This window comes from Balaenoptera borealis (assembly GCF_965194805.1).
Source record: "Balaenoptera borealis genome assembly, chromosome: 10".
In the NCBI taxonomy this organism is placed as follows: domain Eukaryota; kingdom Metazoa; phylum Chordata; class Mammalia; order Artiodactyla; family Balaenopteridae; genus Balaenoptera; species Balaenoptera borealis.
Window position 1 is genome coordinate 113,471,186 of NC_138874.1, and position 15,026 is coordinate 113,486,211.

The following is a 15,026-nucleotide window of genomic DNA, read 5'->3' on the forward strand; positions in this document are numbered from 1 at the left end:
ACCCTACAAGTGAATGCACCTGGTGAGAGACGAGCCGAGGGGAGGGGCGCAGGGTGATTTTCCAGAGGCAGTCAGGAAGAAGGTGCAGGCCAGGTACCAAGGAGGGGAGTCTCAGGTGGGAAGAGCTGGGCTCTGACCCAGAGAGAAGGACCTGGGGGCTGGAGCCCAGGGAACGGGGTGAGGGGCTCAGGAGCAGCTGAGACGTCAGGCAGAGCCTCCCACGAGTTTGGATTTTATTCGGAACGGAGGTTTTTAAGCAGAGGGCTGGCAGGACCTGGTTCCATTTGTAGGGGTCCTCCTGGATGGTGTGCTTAGAATGGATTGCCTAAAAAACAGTGAGTCAGAAGTTGGCGGACCACTGCAGTCATCAGATGAAGGCAGTGGAGTGGGGAGGAGGGGCATATTCAAGAGGCGCTTTGGAGCTAGACAGGAAGTAGACGTAGGGATGGATTAGAGGTGGGAGGGCAGGTGGAGACAGGATGCCTGCCAAGAAGCAGAGTCAGAGCAAGAGTTGGGTCTGCCATGGTAGACAACCAGGAGGATCAGAGCCTGGAGGAGACCACCAGACGGGCTGTGCTTTTCTGGAGCTCCCTGCGTAGACATGGTATTTAAAGTCCTGGCGCTGGACAAGATCCCCCAGGGACAGCATGGACAGGGCAAGGCAAGAAAGCTGAGTTCAAGTTCTCCACTCTTTGAGCCCTCTTTACACCCTGTGGAAGGGAAGTTGCATTGTGGACGGTCTCAGCCAATAGGTGGCCATCCTCCTCAGCCTTTGGGGTCTACAGCTCTGTCCAGAACAGGTCCCAAGTGTCCCAGATGGTGGTCTGCTGGCTACTGATACAAGGTGGGGTAACATACCCTGAATATCACCTTCTCACCATTGGCTCCTTCATTCACAAGCCATAATGAGTGAGGTCCCTGCAACAGGGATGCACTATCCTTCATGAGGGCGGGGGCCTTGGACCAACGTGGAGGGCACAGCAGGAAGGCGCAGAACCAAGATGAGACAACACGCATCCTTTCTGCCCTTCCCCATGGAATCTCCTGTACTCTGAAACCTCCCTAAACAGATTGCAAGAGGGCACCTAGAAAGCCGTCCCCCAGAACAGCCGGTCCAGACCCCTCTGGCAGTCGCTCTTCCTCCTGCGTGTGCTGGATATTGCCTCAACGACAAGTAAGCCCTTCTCAACATCCACCAAGTGGCCACCCTTATTCCCGCTTTACAGAGGAAGATACCAGCTCAGGAGATTTCCCGGCTCTCCCTACTTCTCCGAACCAGAGGCAGTACAGGGTGCCTGCCCTCTGCTCTCCTGGACCGATTGCATGGCCCAGAGCTGGCGCCCAGCCACGCCGCTTCCTGGTGTCCAGGGCCAAGGCTGGGTAGCAAGGGCCTTTCCCGCTCGTAAAAGTGGCTCTCACACCCTGACCCCCTACATGATGCCTGGGTCCCGGCCAGGGTCTCCGCGTGGGGCTCCAGCCTGGGTTAACAACGTCCAGGCTGGCCGGGTCCCTGCCGGGCGCCGGCCATCCCTGCGGGGCGGAGCCGCGGCCTCAGGTGGGGCGGGCGCCGGGTGCGCTCCCCGCGCCGGACACCAGGCGTCGCCCCCGCTCCTCGCGGCGCCGGGCCCGCCCCCGCCCCCGCCGCGGAGCCCGAGCCGAGCGGCGCGGAGGAGCAGCGGGAGCGGCCGGACAAATTTCCTGCTCGGCTGCGGGCGGCGCGGGTGCGGCGGCGCCCGGACCCCGCGGCCTCCGCGCGTCCCCACGACCGTCCTGCGCGTCCGGCGGGGACGGCGGGGCGCCCCGGAGGGCGGCGGGCGGGCGCCCGGGAGATGCGGAGCCGCCGCGGCGGCGGCGGGATCGGCGCGACCGGACCGGCGCCCCCGAGGTGAGTGCGCGCGGGTTGCGGGCCGGGGGCCGCGCGCCCGGGGCGGCCGGAGCAGGCCGGGGACGCCGCCTCGGCCGCCGCCGCGGGAGGGGCCGCGCCGGGGTGCCGGGTCCCCGAGCCCGGTCCCTGCCGGCCCGCGGCGCGCCCGGCGCCAGCGTCAAGGGACCGCGCGACCCCAGCCCTCGGGCCCCGGGCCCCCCCAGCCCAACTTGGCGACCAGGTTGGCAGCTCTCGCGCTCCCTCTGGGTAAACGGACCGGAGGAGCGTGTGTGTCTGCGGGTGGCGACGGCGCTGGGGGGACGGCGACAGGGAGCACGCGTGTGAAAGCAGGCGAGACCCAGAGCGGGTGCCAAGCGGGTGACTTGGGGGCTGCCGCACGCAGGGGGTCGAGACGAGACGGGCGCCTTTGGAGGAAGCGACTCCGAGTTGCACCAACTCCGGGAGGGGCGTGGGCTGCTGTCCAGGCGCCCCTTGCCTTCCCGGGGAGGGGAGCGGAGTGCGATGCCGCTGGGGGCTCAGAGATGCGGCAGGGAGCGCGGGGGACGCGGGCAGGCCCCGCTGGCCCAGGCCGGCCCGCCGCGTCAGCGGGGTGACCTGTCAGAGTTCCTGGGCCAGAGGGCAGCGCAACGCCAAGCCCGCGGGCTCCCCGGGACCATCTGGGAAAGGCCGGACAACCCCTAGGATGGAGAGGCATAGCCAAGCCCTGAGTGATTGTGCTGGACTTGACCTAAATTCCTTCCTGGCGTGGCAAACCCTTCTAGAAAGGTGAAACAATTATACTGGCAGAATTGTGATATCGATCTGTCTCGGAAGAGGACCTCTCTACCAGAGTTTCAACCCAGGAAACTCAAGGAAAGAGGAACCCGGCTCTGTGTGTGCTTGTATTCTAGAGTGAAAGGTGGCAGAACTGGATCAAAACCGGCAAAGGCTGGTCACATGTTTCAGAAGTCCCTGGGCCCACGTCCAGCCAGCTCCTGACCCCCGGTGCCTCTTGACCCAGGGTCCCTAGAGGTCTTTGTGTCTGAAAGGTCAGTGAAATCCTGCCTCTGCAAAATAGACTCATGCCCATATAAACTGTGGCAGGGAGAGGGGATAAAGGGAGGGCCGTACCTTTTCAGAATCAGAGCTCTCAGCCAAAGGAGGGTGTGAAAGGGTGGGTGCTGGTGGCCCAGGCTGGCTCCTGACTGCCATGGTCACACATCCTTCGTGGTATGGGGCAGAGCTCTGTGTGCGAATAGGACTGAGGTCTGGGCTTTCTGAACACAGGCTCTAAGCCTTCGGGGAGCAAAGGGCCAGGTGGTGACATGAAACAGGCCCTTTCCCGACGAGACACTGCCTCTGACCGTGACCTCAGGGGCTGAGGTCTTTGTTCATCGGTGTTAGTGATGCCTGTGAACCAGCAACTGCCCCTCCCCTCCCCCCAAAATCCCCAGACTTTCCATGTGTCAGCGAGACCTAAGAGCTAGATTTGTCCCTGTAGAAGGCCAGGTCGTTAGATGGATCCAGACGGTTTTAGATTTAAAGCCATACCTACTTAGCGCCCCCAGCCAAGTGAGTTGTGGGCAGTGGTTGAGGAAGTTCACTTTACTGTCACTGTGAGGCCTCCCGGGACCGCTGTGGAGGCACAGAGGGAATGCGAAGCGTTGTGGTCAGGTCCACAAGCCCTGCACGGGGGCCACTTCTCACTACTGTGGAGGGACACCTGGCCCCGAGATGGCCTGGGTCAGTGCCTCCAAGGAAGCCTGCAGAAGCCCCCCGGAGCTCTGTGTCCTCGCGCTTTATCCCTTCCCGTCCAGGGATGTGTGTGTGTGCGAATCGTCAACCCCTGAGAGCGGCTGCAGCAGCCGTAGGATGGGGGTCCGGGGTCCGCAGAGGGGGCGTATTGAAGGTGGATGTGTGAGGGGTTGACAGCGCTCGATGGTTGGTTAGCAGTGAAGCTGGAACGTGAAGGTGGGTCTCCTTTGAACTGTGCCCCCGTTGGTCCACTGGTCTCTCCTCCTGCTGCCATCATCCCAGTCCAAGCCATCCCCCTTTTAGCAAAGCCCCCTCCTTCCAGGTCAGAGGCACGTCCTAGCCCAGACCAGTCCTCTGCGATTCCCAGGCTCAGGTGCCCACTCTACCTTTCTTCTGGGATGTCAAATGCCCGTAACTCAACATGTCCCAAATCAAACTTGTGAACTCCCTTGACCCAGCCCAACACTTTCCTGATGTTTTCTTTATCCGTCTGATCACACCAGCCTCCACCCTGCTGTGGAGAGACAGGCTGGCTTGTCGTTTCCCCGAGGACCATACTGTGTCCTCCGTGCCCAGCCAGGCAGGTACCTGACAGGAGGCTCTGATAGCTATCATTGGACGAATCGAAACGTTTCGGGAGCGCATCTGCGGATGTAGGGGACTCTGTGTCTCTTTAGGGGATGTCGTTGTGGTTGATAGGTAGAGCCACTCGTTTTTTTTTTTTTTTTAATGTGATTGAACTGGATCCTGGAGGGATAAGAGAGGTCTGTCTAGGGACCACATTGACAGTGCTTCTGGAGATGCCCGACATACTTGCTAAAATGACTGTCTGACCTGGACCAGAGCGACCCCAGATGACCTCCCAAGGAGGCGGGTTGGAGATCAGTCAGGCGCCCCATGGACGCCAGCCTCCGTTCCTTTATTTGACATGTCTTTTTCATTTATAATGTTTGAGTTACACTTACAGAGGTTCTGCTGTCAAAACAAGAACAAATATATCCATTAGGATAAAGACTGGCCTTCTTAATATTTGATTATCACTAGGAAGAAACTGCGTGTTCCAAGATCGCCTTCAGCACTTCTCTTGGCGTGCCGTCTCCTAGTGAAGCGATGGCTCTGTGCTCCCTGAAGGCACCCCTATGCTTTCCAGAGTCTCAGAGATGGAACCCGCCCAGCCCCCTACTCTGAATCTCCTTCCCCTTTATCTCCATCTTCGGGACTCCTACTCATACCTCAAGGCCCACTTCAAATGCCTGTCTCCACAAAGCCTTCCTAACCCCTCTCCATAAGAGATATCTCTCGTCCTTTTAGTTCTGCAGAAGGTTACCTGTCCTGAAGCAGCTATGAGAATCTATTTTGATTTCCAGTTGACGTGTTTATCTCCTCTCCCAGGTCATTTGTGTTTTCAGGGTGGAAGGTATGTCTCTGAGAGCCTGGACTTTGGGTTCAGGTATGGATTCAAATCCTGGTTCTGGTATGACCTTGGCTGAGTTATTCAAGATTCATGCCTCAGTGTTCTCTCCTCTAGAATGGGAATGATAATCTCTACTTCACGGGACTGTTGTGAGAGTGACGGTTGATGCATATAAAGTACCAGGCACATGGCTGGCGCTCCGTAAATTGTGGTTATTAGTCCCCTCCAATACCCGAGGCTGTGTATTGCATGCAGTAAGAAACAGTGATGTTTGAATGAATAAATGAATAAGCTCAGAATCCACATGAGTAGATAGATACCTTTTGTGTGCCTTCCACAGTGCTAGATCAAATCAATACGGTGGGACATGCCAGTTAACTTTAGTTTTTGCATGATAATTTGAAAGATGATGTAACATTTGCGTGATTAAGTATTTTAATCTGTGCTCCATGAACAAATCCATTCTTTAACACACGCCATTGACTCTTCAATGTTCGAATGATCTGGTAGGCGGAGATGCAGTGTTTTATGTGCATTAGCCTGGGTTCATGGGCTGGATTAAGCCAGGCTGTGTGCCAGATGCAAGTGAGCCAAACCGGCATCGAGAAGTGGTGTGTCTAGAACCAGCGTGGCCCCAGGGTCAAGAGAATGGCTTCTAGACTAGAAAACAAAGGCTATGAAACTGTGGACTGCCCCCCAAACCCTCAGAACTTCACTTTTCTTACCTCCAAAGAGAGACGTGTGGCACCGGGCCATCTCTGAGCCACTCCTCACCCCAGTGTGCTCATCGATTTCACCCATCCACGCTGGTCCAGGCGGTGCTGCCGACCGCACGCCCGGCTGCATCCACAGCTGGGCGGCCTCCCGTTCCCGGTTCATCACAGGGGCCACATCCTCTCTGCGCTGGGTACCAGATCTACCCAGAGTAGGATTAGGCTCATGGGTATATTCAGAATGGTGTTAGTTTTACATGCTGACCCCAGACATACCGAAAGGCTTTTTTTGGAGAGTTAACTTCTCACTGTTCTGTCACTTGGGTTTTTCTCCAAAAGCAGAGTGCTGGATAACATTCTAGATGGTTGGAGTTTTAGATCAGCTGCACCGGAGGAAAACAGGTTTCCTTGAGTTTTACTAAATCCTCCAACAGATACGCAGGTGTACAGTTGTGGGGCTCGGGGAGTGTCTGCCGGATTCAGGCTGGGAGACCCCTAGTTTGGGGATTACCAAGCTGGCTTCCTTTTCTTCTCTCCGTCTGGCTGCCGTTCCCCAAACCTTGTCCATCAAGGGCCGCCCCAGGTGTTCTACCTGGGGAGTTTTGATGTGGTTCGCAGCCTCTTTGAACTCACACGGCTCCCGGCCCAGAGCCAGAAATGTGAGCCTGATGTCTTTCTTTCAGTTGTGCAGATACTTCAAAGGCGTTGTCAAAGCTTACGAAATAAAAAAATGTTAGCAATATCTTTCAGAAAAACAAACATACCCTTTTATATTGATTCCCAGCGGAATAAGAAGCAAGTAAATATATATTTTTTAACGTGTGTTTTTAAACAGGTTTCATATATAATCAAGAGTATGTTGGATGCGAGATCCAAAAAGGTGACAACGTTTTCTTTCTCCCTGAAACAAATATAAACTCCAGCAGGGGACAGAGGAGAGTTTGAAGGAAAAAAATGATCCTTGGTTATGTGCTAAAAACCTGAAGCGTTTTGGGCAGGTGTTTTGCTGTTCTGTTTATTGGGTGGGGAATGAAGAATTGATAGGAAAACTTGTCTGGACCCCAAGCCTGGGTTCCAGCAACGCTAAATATGATCTGGCAGAAAGGCTCATGCCGGAACGAGTGTTCAGCGTTCAGCCACGCTCCCCGGCGGGTGCCCTGGCTGCGTCGTGCTCTCCAGGGATGCTGGGCTGCTCGCCAGGTGCCTGGAGCTCACAGGGCACCCAGGCCTCCAAGAGAAGGGGAAAGTGGAGGAGTGGAGGGAGGGGAGGAAGTGACAGACCCGAGTGTGAGCTGTCTGTCCCGGGCAGTGGAGGAGGCTGTATGCATAGGGCTCCCCCAGCAGTGATTTTACTCTGTCTGAGAACCAGCAGTGGATCTAAGCCCCGGGCTTTGCTTTTCACTGGCAGGTGCCCAGCCCAGGACTCAGAGCACAGACTTTGGAGCAGAGGGATGGGGTCAGGCTGGGGCTCTTGACACTGAGGCTCTGGGCAAGTGACTTACTGTCTCCCAGTGTGATCCCTCCTCTTTCTGATGGGGACAATGACACTTCCCAAGCAGGGTTGTTATGTGGATGGATTGAGGTCACGTATAGAGAGCACGGCCTCCTGCTTACCAGACGGTCACTGATACAGCTATCATGTCCAGGAGTCCAGGGGCGACAGGACCGGCATCAAAGGCTCGAGATGATCTGAGCTCTGATTTCTGCTCAGCTACACTTGCTTTGTCCTCAAAGCAAGTCACACCATTTCCATTCTGTAAACACAGGCAGTTTTGGTTATTAATGTCCTTAAATCTATTTGGTCGTTTCCAGCTGAACGTTAGTCAACGATTTTTGTACTAGGGAGCAAATTACTTCCATTTTTCTTCTCAGCTAAGATTTTTGAATGTCCTGTCGCCTAGCTACTTGGTTACAATGTGTTATTCTGAGTGACCTTTGTACTCAGCCTTGTTATTTTGTTTCTGACCCCAAAAGGACTTGGCGTTTTCAGGCTGTGTCCCAGGGACGGTGCTTCCATGGGTCTGCTCCGCTGAGTTCAGCAGACTTGGCCTTGACTCCTTTGTCAATACGCACGAGTGCCGGGGGTGGGAGCCCGCTGGGGCAGAGCCCGGCCGGTGCCACCTCCTGTCCCAGCAGGTACCCCGTTAAACCGTGGGAGCTCCGGCCTCCCTTTCTTCCTCTCCGGTTCAAAAGGCTGGCCTCAAAGGGGGACACCCACCTACATGATTTGATGTCACAGCCCTGGGGCCTCCCCTCCCTCACTCACCAGTCTGGCTGGATTCTTGTCATGGGATAAAGCTTTTCTCTGGTCGTTTGAGATATGCTATGGCTCAGAGGGGCTTTGAGGGCTTTGAGGACACCAGTGGTCAGTTTTTCCTACGTCACAATTTTTCCCAGGGCTGGCCTGCTCTTAGCCATTTTATACTAATCCACTTGTTACAAAGCAGGGAGACTATCAAGATACTAAGCTTTTTATCTTCTAATGATTGTCATCTGAGGAGGCCTCCAAATTTTTCATTCCGGAATGGGAGCCCTGGATCCTAGTACCTGTAGGCAAGAGTTAAGGACCAAGGCATAGCCTGAGACGATTTCAGAGAGCAAGGGGGTGACCTGTCACTTCCATTAGGGCACGGAGCTAACAGTTAGACCCAAAGACACTGCATCTCAGAAGCAGAAGCTCTCTCAACAATTCCAGGGGAACAGGGGTAGGGAATCAGTATGAATTAACAAAAAGTCAGGATATTTGTATCCTTTTATGACATTCAGGGATTTACAGTAAATCAGTCTGGGCTCACAAAATGTTGCCTTAGGGCACTTGCTTTAATGACTAGAAAACACATAAATGCTCTTTCAAAGAGATTAAAATACTTCAGCTTCTTAAACATGTAAAAATAAACCCATCTTAGTTGCACTATGACATTGGCTAATCAAAAGAAACTCTCCTTTGCAACCACATTATTTCAAGTCATCTCAAAACCTGCCTGGTTACTAATAAAAGTATTCCTTGTAATGAACGCTTTTCTTCAGTAGGTGGTTTTTCTGGCTCTGAAAGTGGCCTTAGTTTTATAAACAGCCCAACATTTAAGTCCTGGACATCAAAATGCTTTGAAACAGTCACCCCGTCCTTCAAGTTCAAATACAGTTGACTCAGCACTGTCTTCTCCTGAGCTTCTGGCAGCACTTCATTAAGTGCATCAGTAATTCAATAAATTACTTTTCGCCAGTGTTGCGAACATCAGCTAAAGTTCAGTCATCTGTTGGAGATGGTATCAGTCTGCTCATTTAAATTCCTTTGAGCAAAGTCCTGATTTTGGCCCAACATAATATAAAAATGCAAGAGCCAGAAATTTAATAATTTTGCACAGAATTGGGCCAAGCTAGGCCTATTCTTAGCCAGCCAGTGATATTCTTTCAAAGGATATTTCTTGGTTTTAATCAAATGTGGGTTGTATTTAAAAGAGTCTGTAAGGTCGTATAGAAGGGACAAATGGGGATTTAAACATTTATTGCGTATCTACGATATTCTTGCACTGGGCTTATTAACACTGGTGTTACAAAAAGTCACAGTGCCTGTTCTATGGGTGCCCCACACCCATAGGAGGGCAAAATCCATCATTTCCAGGGCATATATAATGCAAAGGTGGATGCAGAGGTGGAACAGAGCCGTCAAGACGGGCATTTGAAGCAGGGGCCTGGAAGGGCTTCACCAAATAGAGCAGGCTTCGTTTTCAAGGATGTTTTCTTGGCAGCCAACAGGGCTAGAACATTCCAGACAGAGGGACCTCCGTGTGCTTGCCCAGCGGTGAAAAGTAGCGTGACTTATCTGAGGAACAGCGGGTATCTGAGTGCAACTAAAGCCCAGGGATGATGAGACTGGGACAAGACAGATGGAAAAGCTTGGGATTCTCCAGACACTTCTAAGAGTCTGGGTTCTGTGTGATGGCCCAGCAGTTCTCAACCTGTTTGAGCTCATGTCCTCCTTTGAGATTCTGAGGAAGACTATAGACTCATCCTGCAGAAAAATGCATGTGTCTACAGTTTGTTTGTTTTTACAGTTTCACGAGTCTTGCCTGACCAAGGCCCTGAGGTTTTTGGCTGGGAAGACTGCTTTGCACCTGGGCCAGATTAAGGGACAACGATAAGACCAGATTGTAGGCTGAGTTGGAGGTGCCTTTGGCGGGGAGCCAAGGAATTTGGTGACTAGAGGCAGGTGATTCTACTAGGGAGAGTCTGCCCAACGCGGCTTGAGGACAGTTTTTCATCTTGAAACTGGTAATGACAATGTTTGTGCATCACCCTGCTAACTGTTTATCTTTCTTTTTATGAGAAATTTGGTTACAGTGTACATTGTACATGGGGGATTGGACCGTATTCCTAATAAAATAACATGAAATAGGTCATTTAATGGTGGCTGTTGTCATCAGAGAAGCCGGCTCAGAGGAATTGTGGTAGGAAGGGCTCATGAACCTGCATGTGGCCACCGTTGGCCTCTGACAGGTATAGACTGGGAGTCACCCCACTCTCTCCCTGCACCCAGGACTCTTGCCTTGCAGACCTCAGTCTAGCTTGCTGCATCACATTTTAAATTTCCTTTTTAAGTGGAGAAAAGCCAGATTTGAAGCAATGACGTTTATTAAAGGAGTGGAACACAGCAGCTGGGGGAGAGGCTCAAAGAATCATGGTCACTTACGCAAACCAAATCTGAGGGGTGCTTAATGCAGCTGGCCCGCCCCAGCTGGTCAGCATCCTGGCAGTTGTAAGAGAGGAAAGACGCTCACTTCCAAGAGCGAAGAAGGCCGGCTGCCCCCGAGGAAGAGCTTCTGACAGAGGTTGAGTGCCTTTGCCGATTTCTCAGCCAGCCGGAGTGAGAACCTTCCCTGTAGATTTCCATGAACTGGCCCAACTGGGAAACTCAAGTTCTGTCTTCCATGCCGGGGGAGGGGAGTTTTCCTGAGGGCTCCTTGGGCTGTAAAACACCCTTCAAAGTCACGGAGGTCAGGAATGATGGTGAGGCCCCCAGTCGCATTGCATTAAAAATTCATTTTCTCAGGACTTCCCTGGCTGTCCAGCGGTTAAGACTCCGCGCTTCCACTGCAGGGGGCGCGGGTTCGATCCCTGGTCGGGGAACTAAGATCCTGCGTGCCGTGCGGCCAAAAAAAAAAAAAATTCATTTTCTCCCTTCATTTTACAAACGGAGCCAGGTCCAGGTACCTTTGTGTGCAGAACAGTGCCCAGGATGGACATACGACCTGGCTCAACGCAACCATGGTTTTGTGCTCGGGAAACTGAATTCACTGCACACTAAAGAGGCACCCCTCCCACTGATTTTCATCAAATAAAAAAGAAAACACTTTTACTCATTTCTAGTTATTTTCTCAGTAACCTTCCTCATTTGTTTTTAGGTAACTAGAAATACGTTTTCCATATAAATCCTTCAGTTTACCAAAAACCAAAGCCAATTCTGTGAAATAATGACATTTGCAGCTACACGGATGGACTTAGAGATTATCATACTAAGCGAAGTAAGTCAGAAAGAGAAAGACAAATATCATCTGATATCACTTATGTGTGGCATCTAAAATATGACACAAATGAACTTATCCACGAAACAGAAACAGGCTGACAGACATAGAGAACAGACTGTGGTTGCCAAGGGTGGGTGGGGGTGTGGGAGGGATGGATTGGGAGTTTGGGATTAGCAGATGCAAACTATTATATATAGAATGGATAAACAACAAGGTCCTAACGTATAGCACAGGGAACCATATTCAATATCCTGGGATAAACTGTAATGGAAAAGAAAATAAATGAATAAATACCAAAACCAAGTCTACCTTTTTGCTTTAGACATTTTCTCTTTGAGAAGTTTGGGGAACCGTGTGAGCTCCCTGTTTAGAGTCTGAGGACAATGCCCGCCCTAGGTGAGCAGCCTGAGACTTGCCGGGGTCACAATGCCTGTTCCTGGTACCATGTCCTGACCCGGACTGAGCATCTTTTTTTTTTTTTTTTTTTTAAATTAATTTATTTACTTTTGGCTGTGTTGGGTCTTCGTTTCTGTGCAAGGACTTTCTCTAGTTGCGGCGAGCGGGGGCCTCTCACTATCGCGGCCTCTCTTGTTGCAGAGCACAGGCTCCAGACGCGCAGGCTCAGTAGTTGTGGCTCACGGGCCTAGTTGCTCCACGGCTTGTGGGATCTTCCCAGACCAGGGCTCGAACCCGTGTTCCCTGCATTGGCAGGCAGATTCTCAACCACTGTGCCACCAGGGAAGCCCGTTTTTTTTTTTTTTTTTTTTTTTTTTTTTTTTTTAATGTAACTTACTTTTTATTGAAAGTATCTTGCATTCGTGACTGATGCTTTCTGCGTTACACCACACATTTTAACATTAAAGGTTAAATTATTTTTTACATGCAAGTAGTGTTTATGGGTTTCCCCACATAGGATTACTGATTATAAAAAGATGACACACCACATGGGTCAAGTGTCTTTTTTAATTGAAAAGCCAGCAAACTGTCTAATTCTGTTTCCTCTCAAACCACAGACTGAGTAGTAACTGAGCCTCTAGCCAACATATTCAAAGCTGAGAGGATTCAAAATGCAAAAACACGTCCTCAGATCCAGTTAAGGGAGCCCTGCTACATACAGGCTAATCAATACCAGTGGAGTCCAGGAAGCTGGAAGACATTCTGATAACCCCACTCTGATAACATTTACCTCAAGTAGCCTTTTTCCAGTTTCCAACTCATGAATAAAGATAATATGTTGTTAATTCGATTTCAGAAAATTTTTTGCAAGTTGTTTTATTTACAATGCCAACTTTTAAAAGTCACTAAACTGTAGTTAACCGGACAGTAAACTAGGCAGAAATTGCTTTACAAAAAGAGGGAAAGCCCGAAATGCCACTTTCTATAGAGAACCCACAGTTCAGTTTTATTCAGAGCAAAGAAAAAAGAACTTTTGATCATACTAGAAGAAACTGAGCCATAAGTTTGGAGTCTGTACTGAAACTACACATGCAATGAGGACAACATTCTGCTAATACAACTGATTTGCTGCTGCATTTGTGGACTGTTTTTCTAATATCAACAATTATAAACAAATCAGTGTGACTAGTATTTGGAACAATCCTTACAGTGTTACAGCATCAGACACAAAATTTCACTTCTCCTCACACCCCTGGTTCTCTTTGCGTACCTGGGCTTCCTCTTCTTCAGTAAAATCATTTTTGATATTGAATGTCCTTCGAATCTCCTCAGGAGTTTTCCCCTTGATCATATTGGCAACAGTCTTGCAGGTAACATCAAGCAAACCTTTGATGTCTAAGTAGTTTGCTGCCAGTATAAGCTCAAAAAGTGCTCCTTGGGCTTCCCTGGTGGCGCAGTGGTTGAGAATCTGCCTGCCAATGCAGGGGACACGGGTTCGAGCCCTGGTCTGGGAAGATCCCACATGCCGCGGAGCAACTAAGCCCGTGCGCCACAATTACTGAGTCTGCGCGTCTGGAGCCTGTGCTCTGCAACAAGAGAGGCCGCGATAGTGAGAAGCCTGTGCACCGCGATGAAGAGTGGCCCCCACTTGCCGCAGCTAGAGAAAGCCCTAGCACAGAAACGAAGACCCAACATAGCAATCAATCAAGCAATCAATCAATCAATCTTAAAAAAAAAAAAAAAAAGTGCTCCTTGGTCAACTTTCAGGAATTCTTGATCCCAAGCAGGGATGTCATCTGTCACTTTTCTTTGTTCTCATCATCCTCAGGAGGAGGATCAACCTTGTGGTGGGTGCACCACTGAATGACCTTTTTTAATATTGCTGCATTAACGTTTGGCAAGGGGACTGGATCATCTCCTTCATCATCCATTCCCAGATCTTCCAACATGGTCTTAATCGTCACAGATTGTTTCACAGTTTCAACATCAACTTCAACTATCTCTCCATCAGAACTCTGCAACTTCATTGAAGGCATGGTGTTAGGACTCAAGGAGACGGCGGGCCAGAGACTGATGAGAGCAGGGCGGCGTCTGCAAAAAGAAAAACAGAAAAGCGGAGAACAAGGCCAACCGAGCATCCTCTTCCTGTTCTCACCACCCTGGTGGGCTGACCCCTTTATCCTCCCTCCTGTGTCTGACCCCCTGTTCAGTTTTGGGGCTTCGGGAAATGGAGGCCCCTCATCTGCTTCCATCACACGAAAGCCTAGCTTATCTCTGTCTGTTTCGACAGGAGTGGAACGTTCCACCCTCGAGCGGAGTCTGGAGGTGAGGAGCTATGGACTCACTGCTGGGCCTCCGTCTTGTGTCTGCTTGGCCTGAGTCTCGCCAGCCTGTTCCTCTGGGTGTGGTTTCGGCCCGGCCAGCTGCGTCCAGGCGGTATTTTAGAAGGCAGTCACGTGTGTTTCTTGCACGTGGCATGCTTTTGTTTAGCAAATGATTGATTGTTTGTTATAGTAAAATGCACACCCTGAATGGGCAGGCTGTGCCGGGCAGAAATCAATGATATCAATCCTGGTTATTTTACTTCGCAGTGGATTTTTTTTGTTGTTTTGTTTTGTGTCAGCATAGCAGTGATTTGTAAGTGTTTTACAGAGATTGTGCTTTCTTTAGTGACTGGCAGCTTGGAGATTGCAGCAGCCAGGCTCGATGTGCTGTGTCCATTTTCAGACCTGGCAGGCAAGGGGCGTGGCCATGCTTCCCAGAGTGACTTCTGAGCCGATGGCCTGAACGATGTTGGGTGGGAATTGCCTGGCCGTGTGGATGTAATGGGCTTGATTGATGGCAGCTATATGCATTGAAACGTGTGGAGTGATTGGTATCTGGTACCCTGGGGCTCGACCCCTGTTGCCAATGATACGAGACATCGGTTAGGCGCCCATGAGGAGAGTCCCTTGGCCCCCCTGGAAAGGGGCAGCCCCTGGAGCCTGAGGGGGGCCTGCCTTCTGGGAGGAGCCCCTTGCTGCCTCCACTCTGAGTCTGGCTGAGGGTCCACTCTGTTCCCCACTCCCAGCCAGGGTACGTATCCCCAGGGAGCTGGTGGGTGTGCAGCTGCCCTGAGGTCACCACACTCCCCTCTGATCACCGGTGCTAGTTGGTGGGGGTCCCGGTGGCAGGGCAGAAGGAGCAGCTCCCATTACTGACGTGGCTGTAGCCTCCCAGGCCCGTCTGTGGGAGGGTCTGCTGGAGGGTCTGTACCTGGGTGTGGGCTGACCCTTCTTCCACGACTCCCCTGGCCTTCCCGGGGGGCCCCAGTGCAGGGGGAGGTGTGATGTCGCCCCGCAGACTGGGAGAGGCGGGCT

General features: G+C 51.6%; 1 protein-coding gene and 1 pseudogene across 4 annotated transcripts in view; one reads left to right on the top strand and one right to left on the bottom strand.

Annotated features, from left to right (window-relative positions):
* Positions 1 to 1,713: 1,713 nt before the first annotated feature.
* PTPRE (protein tyrosine phosphatase receptor type E) overlaps positions 1,714 to 15,026 on the top strand; it is a 166,077-nt gene continuing 152,764 nt past the window's right edge. The window contains exon 1 of one of the 3 annotated variants that reach the window (XM_082406691.1): positions 1,714 to 1,885. Coding sequence is in view for 1 of the 3 variants with exons in the window: in XM_082406689.1 (XP_082262815.1) it covers positions 1,830 to 1,885 (56 nt within the window). In the remaining 2 variants the exon portion in view is untranslated. The remainder of the gene's footprint in view (positions 1,886 to 15,026) is intronic. The other 2 variants (XM_082406692.1, XM_082406689.1) reach the window with 2 other exon arrangements.
* On the bottom strand, positions 12,641 to 13,961 carry LOC309635611 (S-phase kinase-associated protein 1-like; annotated as a pseudogene). Its single transcript has 2 exons — positions 13,429 to 13,961; positions 12,641 to 13,135 (listed from the first exon to the last, which is right to left on the bottom strand). The product of its transcript is annotated as an S-phase kinase-associated protein 1-like (transcript).